At 36.5% G+C, this 14,718-nt stretch overlaps 1 protein-coding gene across 1 annotated transcript in view; it reads right to left on the reverse strand.

Annotated features, from left to right (window-relative positions):
• Positions 1 to 14,718, reverse strand: part of LOC124174222 (pineal opsin-like) — a 381,380-nt gene that overhangs the window by 71,994 nt on the left and 294,668 nt on the right. Inside the window, exon 2 of the mRNA XM_046553317.1 lies at positions 110 to 269. Within this exon, the coding sequence (XP_046409273.1) occupies positions 110 to 269 (160 nt within the window). The remainder of the gene's footprint in view (positions 1 to 109; positions 270 to 14,718) is intronic.

Genomic DNA, 14,718 nt, shown 5'->3' on the forward strand with positions numbered 1-14,718 from the left:
GAAAACCCCGGCAGAGATACTTACCCTCACGGGATTTGATTGTCCCGCTGGAGGCATCAAATAACTACAACGTGACAAGAAGGAAGGGGGTCCTATTGGACTCGCTCACCCAAAAGAGACATGAAGAACCCGTAGATAACGCACACGGTCCTTCCAAAAATCCAGCGACGGAAGAGGGCGGCCGTCAGAGTTATTGGATTGCCTAGGACGGACACAGAGAAATCGGAGCACACGAGGTTGAAAAGGATGGCGTTGAGAGGCGTCCACAACTGCAGGGAAGAGAAAAGAAGAACAGATTTAGTACATAGTAAGTCATTTCAAAAAGTCTTCATATTTCATCACATTTTATTTTATATATTCAATGCCGTTAGAAGTTTTAACAAATTTTTAAAAAATCATTAACACTGATGGTGGTGACGTTATTACAGTTACATTTGTTTGGCGTGGTGTTGTTCTAGGCTGGTGTTGTTCGCGGACTGAGTTGCACCAATTAATAATTGTAACAGAAATAAATTCTTTATTTTTGAGGGATCTGAAAATCTATACAAATACCAACGAAGGTATCCCAGGTCGCTGCTCTGCTATTTAGGGGGTAAAATTCATTTTTGATAGTCAGCATCTTCAATACCTCAACATTAATTTAATATCATGCAGAAATTTCCATCGCGGCAGACAACAGTTACGATCGCATAGGGAATGTTTTATTTTATTATAAATTTCTTTCCATTATTAACAAACAAGTGCAATAATCTCATAATAAATACAAGGATCCGCATGATGGCATTTGCCAAGACCTGAGGCAAATATTGAAACTCCATTTTCGGTAGGTACATTAATTATCATGTAAAATGAAAACATCAATGTAAATTATTACAAATAAATTTTATTAATAGTATGACGTTATTCTTAGTCAATGTTACATCTATATCAATTAATTTTCAGTCGAAATAAGGAACGTGATAATAAATAATATCGTCAGTTGACAGCACTTTTTTCGTGTACATGTGAAATTTTAATATTAAAATCACTGATGTGGCCGGATTTTAATATTAAACTTTTACGTGCATGAAAACTTGTACATGAAAAAAGTGTAAAACTGGATGTTTTAGAACTCACCAAATGAACTATTGCACATAACACCAAAATTTTGAATGACATGACTATTCAAATGTTCTAATTTTTTATCAACTGTTTTAAAATCTTATTTCTTCCTTGACAATGCTCCTCCTCCCCCCCATTAACCCCGTTACCACCTGATCTTCTATCCACCTCTCGCCCCCCCCCCCCCCAGCTTTTATACTTTATGTTTTGACCCTCCAATCAACCAACAATGCCCAACCTCCACCTGTAGGTCCCCCACTCCTTCCCTCACACTATTGTTGGGTACATGAGGCTGGACATTTTAGGCCATTGCTCAGTCAGTCTTGATAAAGACGGTATAAACGTCGAAACTAGTTGACTGCTAATAATAATAATGTTTGTGGAATAGTACTGGGTTTTGTTTCACCATGAACTTTATCAATTATCTGATCCAAGGACCGATAAGTCAGAAGACTATACCACTAGTAGATTACCGTGCTATTCACTGCTAAAGATCGTTACTTATCCTTCAGAACGCTTTTAGAAATACACCAGTTCTCTTCAGTTGATAGCCATGGGCGTGTTCCGAAATTCACTGTACTGGTAGTAATGTAACACATATACGAGGGCTATCAGGAGAGTAACCTCGTTTTTTTTTTAAAATAAAACGCTAATATAGATTTACAAAATCCGCTATATTCTTCTTAAAACAACGCCTTTTCTTTACTTTTCAACTTAATTTCCATGAAACTTTAGGCACTTATGATATCTATAAACTAACTTTGAAATTCTCCCGCCTATACCCTAAACCATCCGATGATCACATTTTTGAGCTCTTCATCATCCAAATTCAAATCATCGCTGGGAGCTTAGCCATTTATCCTATATATTTAGTCGTGGAGTATGTAATTCTAATAATTGTTCCTTGCAATGAATTTAGCAGGAATTACTACTTATTTACCACTGGAGTCTCGCGACGCCGTAAGTGTGCAATACAACATCACAACATCACTAAGTTAGCAAATCGATTATTTCATATGGGTACTCAGACATTTATTTGCACATAACTTGCCATTTTCTCATCTGATACATATTTTATTAGTAGAATTTAGAGGATTTGTTGCTCATATAAAGAGATTATTCTGCATCATGTTCAGAATATTTCATTTGAGTGCTTACCATTCGTTGGTAAACAAATTGATCGCTATGTTGCAAAAACAAGCGAACAAGGGCTCCCGTCAGTGTACTGTGGCTACTGCTGCTCTCGGTCCGCAGTGGCCGCATTAGATTCCACAGCCGGAAACGCCAACAATCAACTGAAGGTATCGGTCACTACCAATTGAAATCGGAACGGTTTGGCAGCACTGTCAGTCCTGCCGGTGAATTTCAGAACGCGCAAGAGAAGTTGAGCTCGAAATTTTCGTTTTGATAATTACCGCCGACAAACTGCACCTTAACCTTGTTTAAAAATCCCTTAAGTATCTACGCCATTAAATTTCCATTAACTTCTGACAGAAAGACATTTAAAATATAGCAAAGGAGAATTATTTTCATTAACGAATATGTTTTCAGAGCAGTACGAAAAACTATATGCAGATTAATAATTTATATTTATGTATTCATAGCGTGAGGTGACTTCTTTGAATTTCATTCAGGTAAGGATTCTCTTTTCTCCTGGCTATTCAATAGGAAGGTCAGTCTTTGGGTTCAAGGATGAATGATATTGAGAGTTGATCCACCTTATCCAGTGAATATGACGGACGACCAGGCTATTGAAAACGCCAGGAGGAACGGAAAATCTCTCTTTCAGGGAACCCCCAAATAGTCCAATAGGTTTCCATTATTTTCAGGGCAAGGACCTTTTTCGCTTAGATTCCTTGTATGCTGTTCTATGAAAATTCAAATATGCTTGGCTCTTTCTGCAAACGTAATTCGCAAAATGAAACTTGGATATTGGTATGATAAAACTACCGATCCTCAAAATCCACCTAATCAAAAACTGCAAAGTTTTGCCATTCACATGAAGTCGAGTAAAATGGAATTCTACACGTTGCTATGGCATTTTGAGCGAATACTGCAATTCCATCATGCAGTAATCATATTTATTTCATTGGAAATTCAATACCTAATCATGATTGGCTGCCATCTAAGCAAAGGCGTCTACAAATAACATTTGGGAATAACAAATTATAATAATTAATTAATAGTAATAATTAATTAATAATTATAATAACAGACATCTCTCTGTGTAGCGATGGAACAATTAAGTGTTATTTAACCATGGTAAGAGTAATCCATTTCTATTTAGCAACGCTGCTATGAGCTGTTAACGCCGAATGAAAATAAAGCATTAAGGTATCTCTCATATCAATTTGTGGTAAGTTCTAATGCATGTGAACTATAGTTACACCTTTGTACGACAATGCATGTAAGTAATGGAAGAAAAACTACTTGAATAGAACTAACAAAAGAATCTAATAGCAATGTATCAATAATAAAAGTTGAGCAAGCCACATTAAGAATGATTTGAAAGTTGGGTTCATAAAACCTGGAATGATCTATCATTACAAATATTACTTAATCTTACTTATCACTATTGGAAAAGGCAAATATAACGCTACGTCAGGTACCTTTTCCTTAATGTCATTATAGGGTAGTTTCCTTCATCAAGGAAAACGAAATGCATTGATTGCGATTCCTTACCCACCATTAGTGTATTCATAATATACAAATTATTTGGTTTTAGAACTCCCTGTTTCGACGAATGGCAATGTTCAAGTTTAACCTCATTTGAAAAAGGCCAGGTTGGCGCCCATGCGATTACACTCAACGTAACGTCACAAGGACCTAGTTTCTATATGTACGAGGAGATAGGAGTTTTACATTGTCTGAGATTACCAATGCATGCATGAGGTACAGAGCTCAGGGAAACATCACTTTTCGTTTAATCGCGAAAAATAGATAGAACTTGGTTAGAACACTTGTGTTAGAACTTTTTGGGTACCAATGAATGTGATGATTATGATGATGATTTTGTCGCCCATGTCGAAGAATTGCTGTCAGCGTATAAGGCCATGGGGTGTAACATATCACTAAAAATGCATTTCCTTCATTCACACCTGGACCTTTTCATAGAATATTTTGTTCAACCTAACTCTTAATCAATTTGATTCGCGTGAATATACTCAAAGGAAAATTCAAAGAAGTTTGGCCTTGACAAAAACACGCATTTTAAATTAATTTCAAGTTTGTGTTCAATTAATGTAGTAAAATTAATGTCAAGATTCCGTGTATTCCCATGATCCCGAAAGATTTTCCTATTGAGATTTAGTGAATACAATTTCCAATGCGTGTACATTCGCGATGTCGTATAACAAATAACAAGGTCAGTGTTTGTGGCCTGAATCTTTAAAATCCGTGTTTTTTTCAAGGTCAAATATGTGTGGGATATTCGCGATTTGGTAAACGATATTTAATTTGGTAAAATTTTATTTGTTCGTGCGCCTGATAACAAAACAAAAACTGTTGTATATCAGAAGGCACTTGACTCAGGAGAATAAATCCGAATGTAGTATGGTAGGGTACACCGTGGTACGTTTACGCAGTGCACTTCCCCGAGCCGAGTTAGGCATAACTTGCGCTCCGGAGTATATGGCGTATTAATGCTGCTCCCTAGGGGCTATTTTCAAGAGATTTTGAGCTTCAGTCAATTATCGGTTAGCGTGGCGTAAACTTGCCCCAAGAACGGGTTTGACTTTAATAATGCTTTATAAGACCACGGTTTCTTAAATTTCATGAGTAAAAACATGAAAATTAGAAAATTCATTGAAAAAATCCGCTAGTACATGCCTTGTTCTACTTCGCCGGTTTAGTTTGAATAAAAAAATATATTTCTAACAAGTCATCGTTATGCTGACTTGTGGTTTTCAATATTTTATTGTTTTATTACCGTAAGGTTAATAAAATCAAAATCAGTACAGCCCCTCTAGATTAATAAATGGTGTAACTAAACTCTTCAGTGATTAAAAGGGAGTACAAAGTTCACCGGGTCAGCTAGTTAAATAAAAAATACAGAAAATAAAATGTTTTAAATTCTAATGAGCGCGAAGCCACAGGAGAGAAAACCGAATGACGTTGTGACGAAGCAGGGTGATACATATCGTCGCAGAAAACTCCATAATTTTCAGTTATTTTGAGCTCACGGTCTTGTATACAAAACTGTCCTTACATTCCAGAGTGGTGCGCTCTGATTACACTCTAGCTGCAGAAACAGCGTCACTTTATAGTGAAACCAGTGGCATGAGTGAAGGACACCATTTTCCCATCGATTCGCATTCAAAACGTAGCGCGGTGTTCTTACGAGAAGGGTCTTGAGCATATTTCACGCTTCCACTTTGACCACCTGGCACGAGAGGAGGAAACAAAAAAGAGTAGAAGTGAGTGAACGCGAAAAGCAACATTGCCAAACAAAAGAACACCTACTACACCAAGTAGAAGGACGGCCTGATGCAGAAATGTGGAATGTACTGCGCGCAAAGCATTCATGCAATCTCCTTGCACTGCACTGCACTTTGAAATGCGATGAATAAAACCATAAGGTATAACACTCAAAATGAATGCAAATAGCACAAGTCAGTATAACATATAATTTTAAAACCCCTGGGTTTTAGATGTGATTTTCATTATATTTTAAATTTAGTAATTTAATTTTTTGTGCATACTTGATATTTCTCCTTTTATAGCCGTAATTTCAGCGGAATATATTTTGTTTCATTGAGAATGATACGAATGATAATTTGATGTATTAGCCACTGAAGCTAGTCACAATATATTAGATCAAATAAGGAATCCGCACCGATTTTAAAAAATTCTTTTTTCAGTAAAATATTCTCGAGTCGTGCTGCATGAATGACGCCAATTTTCCAACTGCGAGGCACTCTTGACTCCCCAAATTTGGTGCACAATTCTTATGAGGCGCTATGAAGCACCTGCAGAGCTGTCCTTGTTCACTTAGCGCAAGAAAGGAAGGAATGGTGTGGGAAAGGTATTTATGTGACGAAGAAGGCAGCATCGCTCAAGGAAAGAACGCAAAGAGGGTCTGTCATGCTGGAAGGAGAATTCGGCGAGCAAAATTTTATGGGAACCACTTTGAACATTACTTTGAAGTACTATGTAGACTACTATAAAATTAAAGTATTTGTAAATTTGGCCAAAAGACGAATACAAGGACATTAAATTGAAATACATCTGCAGTTGATAAAAACCGAAAGCGATCATTCACACTTACAGGTTTTCAACAGGCAGGTTGATATTTTGATACAATTAATTTTAAAGGCTGTATTTGGCTCACTACTTTTGTAGCCGTAGATTCAAAGAAAATAATAGAAAATATTAATCGTATTTAGGATTACTGCACAAACGAACAAGATATTGGCAAATCGGTAGGTGTATTTTCCAATGATAAGTGTGCTATAAGAATTTACTATAAAGACAGAATCTGAGACAATGATAATACAACTTAAACGAAATAATAACGCCAGAAAATTCGAAAACGGAATTGTTAAGGCTGAATAAATTCATAGAAAAGATATATAATTAATTCCATGCAACTTAGTTTGAAAGCCACTCATAAATTGCATTTGAAATTATGTATAAAGGAATTTTTATTATTTTCATAGTGTTTGTCGTGTATATTTTGATCATCGATGCGCAATGTGAAAAAACTTAAAAACTTCTTAAAAAATAAATAGGTTCTCATATCATAAAATGTCTAATGGTAAATGAGGTATCATAAATCATACGATCTTACTCAAAGGTATTGGCGCTGCTGTTCAGTCTGTATGTGGTCTGTATTGTACACAGTATCCAAATATTAGCCTAGACTGAAATTTCAGCTTAAGTAGCCAACAACTAAAGACAAAGGCAACAACAATAGCAGTCTGTTTATGTCTGCTGCCTGCCAAAGTCTTGTTGACGATAGCTGAGTTCAGCAGACGTGAAAAAGCGAGATTCATATTTATTGCCCTAAGCTTTCACGTATAATATACAGTTCAATAGGTGTCTCTGCAATGCTTCAAGCCTGTATAAAATAGAAAATCCTAGTCTGATCTTTCCGCATAGTTGCGGGCGGTTCCGAATTCCTGATTCCCATAGGGACTTTTCATGGAAACTGAAGTCATGAATGTGGAGTAGGAGGAGAATAAACACACTTAATAATTAATAAAATATTATCTATGCGTACGATTTATCTGTAAAAGTAAAGTAAAAATGTGTCGCAGGGATGGGGAGAGGCCACGGTAGTTGTTGTCCACTAATAAGACAAAGGGTTAAAAAAACTGACCCAAAACAGTTCAGCATTATTTGTAGCGTAGTATGAGCACAAGACTTAGGTAAAATTTAAGAAGAATAAAATTCAAATGCACCCACTACAGGTTTTTCCGGCACCGTCATTCCTCTCCATTAATTTTCTCTTCTCGCTCGCATCTGCCACGGTATGGATTTAGGCCATCCACATCGTGACAATGGGAAAGAGCACATTTTTTTGTGATGAGCCAAGTGGAATATTTTCACGCAGCGACCGTTTTCAGCTTGCAAGCATAATTAAATCCCTGCTGAAAGGGCATTTCTGCCCCATACTTGAAGATTCACGCGAGGTAATTCGCACGAAATGGTGCGTGCACTAACCGCAGCGCAGGAACGTTAAAAGCTGCCTACTGCGATGCAAGCGTCTAAAGAATCTTCGGCAGATGAAGGTGGTGGCTTCTGAGGGGGGAGGAAGGAAGGTCTTTTTCAAGACGCAGAAGAGACCAACCACTTGATGTTATCACAGAACTTTGCCAGACGATTAGACGACGAGAATGCCATTACGTAACTCTTTTCTGGTGCAACGTAAGATCTGGCAAAAATATGAAGTCCACGCAAGGATATTTTTTGCTATCCCGCCAAAATGTTCTATATCTTTTTCTGAAATTGTCTGCATTAAATCATGATAAAAAGTAAATGAGACCTAATGAATTTATTACTTTGATTATTTCAAATTCATTCTCTAGGTATTCATCAATGCGTTGCGGTTAAGTTCTGTAGTAATCAATAGAAAAAAACTCCCTTTTGCGGTACAAACATAAGAAACTTAGTCAACCGATATCTACATAAGTGGCGCAAATATCATTTGGAAACAAAAACGAAGCTTAAGAGCAGTATCACACTGCAAAACTTATCACATAATCAAAGAGAGTAGTGAAATATCAGTTAAATGACTCACTTGAGAGCTTGAAATGATGAAGATCTATTTTTAGCCATTAAATAGCAAATTTCATTCCTCCGTTAGTTCAATTACGATGAAATTACTTTTGGCAGTTATATGTGAATTGTTCAGAAATATGTGATGGATTGAATTAAAACTTAATCAAATATTCAATGCTAATATAATTGCACTGTTAAAATATCATAAGCAAAGCTGACCTTAACTTTATAAAAATTTTCTAAGCCTAACTCTCATATTCCTTTCTAAAATTTATCTATTTTAGCATGCTACAACAGGTTTCATCAAAATGTGTAGATTTGCAAAATATTTCTCAAAAGAGATTAAAAATTACCTTTGCTTCCTTGCTATTTTCACAGAATATGTGATATAGTCATATGCTCACTCTGAGTGTTTACTGATTTTCATCAATATTTACCAAATACTGCCTGCCACAAAATAATCATTAACTTATGTAAGCAACAAATTTGTTCCATGAATTATCTGAATTCTGCTTCATGAGTCAAAGTCAAAACATGTTTATCTTCCGTGATGACATACCAAAAAATTTTGGGGAACCTTCTCTAAAGAAAACAATATCTATAAACGGCAATCCTTCTCTTTATCGAAAAATTAAAAAAAAAAGAGAGTCAATAATTTCACCTAAATTGACTACCGAAATATAAGGGAAGAACTCACGGACAACATATGACCATACAGCTTCTTTAATCAAATAATCACTCAATTCAAATTAATTTCTGCCGGAGTAAAATACAGTGTTAAAAAGATGTCGATGGCAATAATTATAATCAAAACAATTGTCTACACCATTAACTCCTATGAACACATTTGATGCTTCGTAGGCAAACTCATAAATACCAAATACCCTATAAATGCAAAAGTAATATAGGTTGTGGAATATTCCTGGAAGATGAATGGAATGGAAAATAACAAGCTTCCGGAATGAGATATTGAGAGATAGAACTGCAGTACATATTTGATTTGATCCACTGAGATAGCTTAATGCAGTCACCTGCAAAATACAAATTGTGTGAAAATCCACAGAGAATATATTATTTGCATTGACCGAAATGATATTTTCTCTGTGGATTTTTCACACTACCTGCAGAAGTTTTATTTGAGTCCACAGCATTCACAGATTTTTTATAGTATATCCCTTTTTTAAATGATAAGAGATTGATAGGAAAAAAAGCCGTCAAAACAATTACAACTCGACATCTTTGCGAGGATTCCAAAACACTCTAGAAGTTTCTTGGGGGAATTGTAATCCCCTCACTTGATTCCCTCAAGGAAACCTCCGTCCCTAGAATCAGTCCCTGCGTAGTAGCACGCCTCATTATCGAGATCAATGCACCCTCCAACTCCAAAAGAGCTAAGCCTCCACTCTCATTATGGAAATATCACTCCCAAGACCTTCACTGGATGGAAAAGGGTCATTATCACATCGCGCACCACATAAGGATCATTTTTAAAGCCCTGCCCGTTCCTCCCTTGCGCGCCTCGGATAAGATTTCCACCCTTGCCCGCCATTCCTTAATTGTCTTCGTCGATCTTGCCACGAGAGAGCCGGGAATCCCCGGAGGAGATAGGCCGAGGTTGTTTCTTTGATTTATATAAGAGCCTTTCTTTTCTTGTTCCCTTCGCTATAAATGCTATAGATGAGTGAAAAATAGATGGAGGAATTTTTGAGATACCTGCCTTATTTTCGAAATCATTTTCATTATCTTTGATAAAAATTTTTTCAAATTTGGTGAAATAGAATGATCGAATTGATGATTAGGAAACACTTTAAGATAGGGCTCTGTAAATCGCCGATATTGCCTTCGTGAATGAAAAATATTCAGATTAACCGCAAGAAAATTAACCGTTATCGTCCACAACTGGATATCCTATTAATTTTAATTCTTCCGAAAAAAATATAGCCAAAACTTCCGCGCATGTCATTTACCCGACGAAAAGATAATATAATTTAATTATTTGTTTATTTAAGGAGTTGTTCGCACACAGCATTTCTGCCAATTTATAGTGACGAGGTAACAAATGTGAAATTTTAACGTAAAAAATCAGGACAAAGAGTACACGCATAAGACAGTAAAGGACAAAAATAGAAGACGCGAGGAAAGGAAGGCAGAGAGGGAGGTTTATTTATTAGCCGGGGAATGGGACATGGCGAATTTGACAAATGAGTTTAAGGGCAAATAAACGAACAATATTGTATGGTAGTGAATTGAGCAGGGAGCAAAGGCGGTGTTGGAGTGAGCGATTAACGAGGGATAGTCTAGGGATAGGCGTATGGAGTAAGGAATGTGTACGAGTGGGTCGGCAAGGTACTCTGAAATTAATGGATGAAAGCAAATCAGGGCAATCAATATGTGAATTTAGAATATTTTAAATAAGTTTTAAATAAGCTGTTTTAATCCTCTGTTGGCAGAGATCAGTGATTGATAGAGAAGGTAGGAGTGAGCTGGTGGACATGTCACGTAAGTGGGGAACTCTGTGTCTTATAATTCTGGCGAAGAAGCTTGTTATACTTTCATGAGAGGTGAGGTTAGAGTGAGCTGCGATGGACCATATGGGAGAGCAATATCCGGTGACTGGAAGGATAAATGCTGAGAAGTATGATTTGAGAGCTGTGGGATCGGTTATTTCTGTAATGATCTCCTTTTCATAACACTTGAATGCAACCGATAAGATAGCGTGCCTGTGCACTACTTAAAAGAAATAACTCATCCAAGAGTGGGAACTTACCATAAAAAATGACGAAACTGTTAAACCATTTTCAAATAACGGGAAAACGAAAAAATGCTTAAGAGGATAAATATGGAAAACATAATACAATAGACACGAAACATTTTACAATTTTTTTCTCTACGGGAATACACTTCGAATGAATATTATGATATGCTTTACGCAAAATTTATCAATAATAGTAATTGAGGTAAGTCACTCGTAGCATGACTTGTATAACGGCAAGACGCGTAGCACAGTGGGCTGAAATAGAAAAAAGCTGGCCAAAAATCAAAATGTTGACTTTTTCCTTTCGAACCGGGAATAGTATGTCATCATTTTAGAGTTTCCAGGGCATGGAAAACTAAAGTTTAATTTTTTTCAAAAGCTTTTGTTAAATTTTTATAGCTTGCCAAACATCATGAAATCAGGAAATCAGGAGTACGCGATTTATACGAAAACTTTCAACATTTGTTCCCCATGCAATGGAATACAGTTAATAATTCGGAGTTTTTGCAGATATTTATTAATATTACCACTCTTTTATTTAATTAATAGCGAACTTTTGTTTTATTCAATTTTTTTAAATAAATGTATAAATGGTTCAATATATCACTGTTTTTCGTTAATTTTTTACCTAATGCTAGGATAAAAGTAGCTACCAACGCTTTCTGCTACTAAGATATTTACACCAGGAGTTAGACTAAAGTCTTTATTATTAGACGGAAAAGAAAGATCTTGCTCCAACTTGCTCCCCTCCGATTTTTTCGTGGTAAAGCAAAATGATGTCGGGCTGTTTTCGCGCTAAATGACCCCAATACACGGCGTACGCACTGGGGAACTTAGGATGACATGCTTCGTAGTCGGTTTGAAAGACTGGATTTTCCCTTAATTTTGAGTGCATTGTACTCAACTACTTATTATTTGCGGTGTATTTATGGTTTTTACCCTCTTCTCACGATTATACCCATGGGTCTTTCCGCGGGAGTCGCGTGCGGACGGCAATGAACCTAACGGTTCGCGCGCTCTCCAAGCTCTTTGTCCTCGGCGGTCCCCTTTATGCACCCAGATTTCTTCGTTTACTATGAACATGTTCAAGTGTTTCCATTCTACAAATTGGGTTTTCCCAAAATATGCCGTCTTTGCGATTGGCACGCTTATTTCCAGCCGGGTGCTCAGCATCAGTCTCCCTTCAGTATTCCTTGCCGAAGGACGTTCACAGTTTAGTTGCCCAGTTATAGATACAGCATTAGTGATTCACCAAGATCTATATAGTGTGATCTTGGCAAATACAAAGGGGACCATCACGCAGAAGAAATCGTTAGTTCTGGAGTTTTTAGTGTTTTTATGCAAAAAACTTTTTTTGAGAGGAGATAAGAAAATAAAACTTTGCTTACGGTTAAACATTGTTTATTAAAACATTGCTTCATTAAAACAGAGTTTTTTCATCAATAATTCCGAAAGTGGGATACATGCACCAGAGTGAATAGTAGATATCTGATGTAGAATCATATTTATGAATGAATAAAGAAATTGTACAAAACGCCTTCCTGGCCAGAATGGGTCTTTTTGTTGATCTACCAAAGGCAGGTTTTCGTACGACCAATGACGGAATTATTGTGAGATGCTTCGCAAATCCAGCGCTATCGGCTGAAATTTCAGGTAAATTGTAATAGTTCCTTCAGTGATATGATAAGATATACAGGAAGCATTTTCTTTTCAAAAATATCCTAATGTAAGCAACTGCAAGTTGAAATTGAAAATTGTCGAAAGTTGATATTGATTTCAAATGCCATAAAATATTTTGGAAGTGGAAATAGTATTTTTACTTCAGGGGGTTCACTTGGTCAACTTACTGGGTTTTCTTAATCGTTAATCAGTTAGCATGTTATCATTGCATGAGTTGGTAAATTATTAGTAATCGACAATCATAGAGAGTGGCATCTACAATCCTCCTCCAGGAATTTCTGAAGACCTAATTACCCGTTTCTCGGTAATTTTGAGAGCTGTCTCGACTGGAATTCGAGTAAATGATAAGATTTTTTCAGCTTATTGCCTTAAAACAGCTTAAATATATGTAAAACTCTATCAATGGTTTTATATCCTACCAACTCTTCACAAAGGTTTACTGCATGGAGTGAAAATTGTGAAAAATACTATATATAACTAATAAATATACTATCCCATTGGACAGCTCTTCGAAGAGGCGTTGGAAGCCCGACACAAGAATATAAGAAGATATCGCGAAAAACACACCAGGAAAGTTTCTAGAATTGCCACAAACTATGACCTTTTCCATAGGCTTCTTCTTACGTCAGATCCTTTCATTTATTGCTCTGCGGGGGTTCCCAGTAAAGTTAAAAAAATACCAGAGGAGGAGAAAAATCTTCTGGTGAATAGTGAAAATATATTATAACATGAGGAGTCTTCCTAATTTGACACAGAATAGAATTTAATGTGGCACCCCTTTGTTTTGAGAAATTTGCAATAAAAATATGTGTCAATGGCATTAATTTGTATTATTACGCTTCAATGGATAAAATTTCAGGTTTAAAAGAATCAATAGCAATTTTCAATCATACATACCTTATGAGAAGCTACTAAATAGCTTAAACATCGTTAAAAATGGAATATATTCTGTTTTTCCTTTGATATTCCCATTTCAACATTTCAACTTGCCCCTGGTAACTATGGTTCCCGCATAACCTTTCCCTATTTTTTAAATTTTGCCCTCCTTAACAATTTTCAGGACTAAATCATCCTAAATAAGTTTCATTGCGTCTATAGAATACCTAATTAGTAAAACGTTTCATTTATTTAGCAATATTTGTGCACAATAGATTAGATGAAAATACTAAAGTGCTTCAAGAAAACTCAGCGCAGATTGCTGAATATTTAGCGACAATAGACTTGCTTAGGCAAGAAAATGTTGGCTTAAAATCTCGAGTGAGTGAATTAGAAAAGAGGTTAGACGACCAAGAGCAATATTCTCGCGTTAATGACCTTGAAATACACGGCATTCCCCAGCAACCAAATGAAAATACCTTAGAAATCGTGAAAAGTGTGGGGGACGCCCTTGGTGTTAAAATAACCGACGATATGGTGAACACATGCCACCGATTGGGAAAGAAGGGACACGAAGGCGGAACGAGAGGTATCATAGTCAAATTCGTCCGTAGGTATACAAAAGAAGAAATTCTTCAAAAGAGGCGAGTGAAAAGGACCTTCTCCACACGGCACCTGGGCTTGGCGACCGATACTCCGGTGTACATAAACGAGAGCCTGAGTCCAGGTCGGAGGAGACTCTTCGCTGCTGCGCGTCTTGCGAAGAAAGAAAAGGGATACAAATATTTATGGCTAAGGCATGGGACAATACTCATGAGGAAGAAGGAGAATGATCAAGTAATCACTCTGAAATCCTCTGATGACCTGGAGAAACTGTAAGCATTCTGTGAGTGAGTTATGTATGTCTTCAACCTATCTTTACTAACAAAATGCAGAGTACTGTTAATGATAGTGAATTTAATGGTGGCAGGTTCCTTGTCTTGCATCAAAATATAAGAAGTCTAAGAGCTAATTTTGATAAATTTGTATTTCAACTAATTAATCTCGATATAAAACCCGCTGTAATTGTTTTGACAGAAATTTGG

The sequence above is a fragment of the Ischnura elegans genome, chromosome 2 (genome assembly GCF_921293095.1).
Source record: "Ischnura elegans chromosome 2, ioIscEleg1.1, whole genome shotgun sequence".
In the NCBI taxonomy this organism is placed as follows: domain Eukaryota; kingdom Metazoa; phylum Arthropoda; class Insecta; order Odonata; family Coenagrionidae; genus Ischnura; species Ischnura elegans.